Raw genomic sequence first — 3973 nt, 5'->3', positions numbered from 1 at the left:
ATATATATATATATAGTATATAGTATTTATTTATTTACTGTATCAAATGGCAAATAAATAAAATCGCTATCAACTAATTGACTGACTTACTTCTAGTTTCAGTGCTCATATATTGCTACAGAACTAGGGCTGCACAATTAATTAAAATATTATCGAAATTAAAATATAACCTATTGCAATATCTAGATCACAAAAGCTGTGATGATAAATATAAAATGTGTATTTATAATGAAGTACTGTAGTGCCGCAGAGATGCCCTGGCCTACAAATCTTGTTCTTGAGATGTAAGAAAACATGTTTGCTTGATAGAGACCCCAAAACCAAAGATGAATCATTATGACTCAGTTTTTTCAGTGAAAATGAAAGTTGTGGTGAAGAAAGGATCATTCCGCTGTCTACAGAAAGCAACAAAATGAGACCATTACCATGTGGATTCATGCAAAATGTTGCAGCTGTAGGTGAATGTGTTGTATGGAGTTGTCTTTTACTTTCGAGCTGTCAAATTAAGTTGTTCATGTTAAAGTTACTTCATAAAACCTTTTCAATTGTTATGTTTCATCATATTTTATATAAAAATGTCTTTACTTTTACTTTCTGGAAGTGGGAATATTTGGCTTGTTACTTGATGGTGGGTGTTAGGGTTTGGCAAACTTTTTCCTACTGGCCACAGTCAACCAGTCGATTACATGAATGCTTCATGCTCTACTACGGATCGCTGCGGCAGATTATTGAGGCAAATCCTATCAGCGAATCAAGCTCCATATTGTTGCTTCCATTGTTACCACTGATGTGTTTTTAGACGTTCATTATATGCTGCACATGTGATGCCTTGAATGCTGAGGAAGCCAAAAAAAGAAAGACGCTTATTTTGGTGATTTCAATGAGCCAAAAAACATCAAGCGGCCATAGACTCTGCTTCTCATCTACAGATGATGTTTTTATTATATTTACCCAAACCAAAAGTGTACCAAAAAAAAACATAAACCAGTTCATTAAACCACCCTCACCTCCTTCTGCACCTGTGTCAGTGGCTAGTTTATGTCGCATGTACACATCTATTTTGATCTTTTCAACTTTTGACCACTACTATACAGTATCTCAAGCATTATATCCCATAAACAGCCTGTTCCATCAGTCATTAAAGAGGCAAGCTATGCTCAACATGCCATTTGAATGTTCCTTCAAACTTCTCTATTCACAGACGCTGAGGTACCGGACGGATGGATGTTTTCTGACACCACTGACGGGACTGTGCCGGTGACTGATGAACGACCAGTGAGGGAAATAAATCCCGATTGAGTGGGCTGGTTGGAAGTGCAGTGTGGATCACGTAGCGTGGATCATCACTTCTGCTGGTGCTTCGCTGTGGCTTTTATCTCTTCTGCATTATCTACGGCTCCATCCTTATGTGGGTGGCGCTTGATTGCTAGGCAGCATATGGTCCCCTTAGCGTCAGATCATTCCACTATACGCTTAAGCAAGTGTGTGTCCCTGCCCCCAACCTCCCCCTGCAGCTGAGAACAATACATTTTGACAGTCCAGACGTTGGCACACTGTCTGTACGACATGCATGCCCCGAGTTTCTACCCTCTGGCTGAGAGTTCTGCTGCAGGGCAAATGTAACAAGGTGTTTTTTTTAGCATTTTTAGCTTACCTTTCTCTGCTTGATGTGTTTTTTATTTTACTGTCGTGTCCTGGACAGGAGCTCCTAATTTTTGGCCATTGTGTGTGGGTTGACATGTTACAGAGGCACCATAGTATGCAGTTTATAACCGCAGGGGGCAGTCACTTTGAATAACAATGCATAAGCTCCTGACAGCTGTGTAGCACGGTTCCAACCAGGTGCCGTTTCCATGAAGACGGTTTGCTTTGTTATCTGGTGGTGAAGCAGTGATCTGTCAGTCAGTGCTCCAGATTTGAGCTCAGCTAATGCGTCCAGGTGACTCTTTTAGAAAGGACCAGTGTGTAGAATTTAGTGGCAGTGAATTTGCAGATTGCCACTAACTGAACACCCCTCGCCTCTACATTTGACAACCTGGGAATGACAACGGCTTGTGAATTGTGTAAGAGAAACTCATGAAACTCTTTGCTTTGTTGGTTCTAGGCTACTGTAGAAACATGGCGGACTCCATACAAGGCGACCCACGGCGTCTAGATAAAAACGAAAGCTCATTCTAAGGTAATGAAAACACAACGATTAGACACTAATGAACATATACCTGTGTATAATATATTCTATTTTCCTCCTAAATGTTACACACTGGACCTTTAAAAGATTTTCTGAAAATATAGCTGACTTTGACATTTGTGCTTCAACTATATTCTAATTTACTCAGCAGAATATCTCACAGATGAAAAATAATCTTGCTCTAATACTCTTGGTGGACAGACTACACAGTTTCTAAATGACTTCAAACAAATCCACATAAACTGATATCTATAACAAGCTAATATCAGCCTTTATATCTGCCTGTCTGACTTATCGGTCTGAACTCTAGTTTTTACATCTAATGACAGATCATTGGCTTGAGTCAATATTTACAGACCTTTGAATCTACTGGTAAATAATAACAGGACTGAGCAAGCAAAATCCATAACACCCCAACTAATAAAGCGTATTAAAGACATACCCTCTGTCCAGAAAACACCACAACAGTAAAGCAGTCCTCCCTGTTAACATCCTAATCATGCAAGTGAACAAATGGCAGTACTACTACTAGCACTGCCAATGTTGTGCTATCGGGACATCAATAACTGACCAGAAAACTGATAGGTGGAGGCGTGTTTGATGAAAAGGGATTGTGGGTATGAGAGGACAGTGGAGGGAGGGACAAGGAGCTCAAATCCTGTGCACAGGACCCACAACCCCTTCCTTCGCCCTGGCCATTGGTTCCTGACAACATGTAAGTTGAATATGGATCCAGGCCTGCTGCCCGGTCAGGTACACTCCTATTGGCCACTACAGGGATGCTTAACGGTTACTAGGCAACTCAACCTCACACACATACAAATATATATATATATATAAATATACATAAAGTCAACTGACCAATTAATTAGGACAGCATGAGTCAATCCTGTGGCCTGCAACGGCAGCCTCCTCTGTATCGGCTGTATAGTATAATAGACAACTGGAGCCTCAGACTGTTCGTTAAAGCTTAGGAGCTCAAAAAGAAACAATGTTGCAACTATCAACACAGCGCCATGCTACCTAGAAAAACACACTGGGATACATTTCGTTGCATGTTGAACACAGAGCGAGTGTGAGTCCAAAAACTTTTCCCTGCCTCGTGTGTAAAATGTGTCACACTTAGTCGCCAAACTAGGGCCTAATACGCGTGTATTTTTGTCACGAGAACTAATTTGCACAGGCCTCGTTGCTAATAAGAAGAGTGAAGGCTGTGCCGAGAAGGGATAAGAACTATCTGGGCCACGGGCTTTAGGCTACTGTCAGCCCCGGGGTATTGCACAGAGAGCGCGACAGGGAGCCAAAAGTGGGTGAGAAAAGCGTTTCCTTCTCGCCGGAGCTCTACGTGGTCGACCGTGAACTCAAAGCAAAGCGCTCAGCCCGAACAAAAAACAAAACAACCTGTCAAAACGCCACATTTCTCGACACATTAAAGCCCGGGCCTGCCCACTGGTGTGTTTACCAGTCGGCGGAGGGTGAAAGTAGGAGCTTCGCTGCTTACCATCTTGCAGGTCGGATGATGAAATCCAGGCGATGTGAACGGAAAAGAGGTACAACAGGGGTGGGAGTAGGTAGGCCGCCGAGTTGTGGCGAGAAATACAAAAAAAGAAAATATGGTCGTGGTGCTCTCGGAGGTCTCGTCCTGGCTTTATACCCAGCTTCAGGCACTCTTCGCCGTCTCTCTCTCTCTCTGTACACCGAGGCTTTCACTGCAGTGGCGAAGGGAGGGAGACCCGCTGGGAGGGGACAGTAAGCGGAGGAGGAGGCTCGGTTTGACAAGCAGGC

The 3973-nt window shown here is 42.8% G+C and overlaps 1 protein-coding gene across 1 annotated transcript in view; it reads right to left on the bottom strand.

Annotated features, from left to right (window-relative positions):
* The window catches only part of LOC118329038 (calcineurin subunit B type 1), a gene marked incomplete in the record, with an annotated part of 25385 nt that extends 21448 nt beyond the window's left edge, over positions 1-3937 (bottom strand). Inside the window, 1 exon segment of the mRNA XM_035662970.1 lies at positions 3690-3937. Coding sequence (XP_035518863.1) covers positions 3690-3692 — 3 coding nt within the window.
* Positions 3938-3973: the final 36 nt, after the last annotated feature.

Source organism: Morone saxatilis, unplaced genomic scaffold, assembly GCF_004916995.1.
Source record: "Morone saxatilis isolate NCDOM2014 unplaced genomic scaffold, NCSU_SB_2.0 Contig19, whole genome shotgun sequence".
Lineage (NCBI taxonomy): Eukaryota > Metazoa > Chordata > Actinopteri > Moronidae > Morone > Morone saxatilis.
This window is presented reverse-complemented; position numbering and strand designations above follow the sequence as displayed.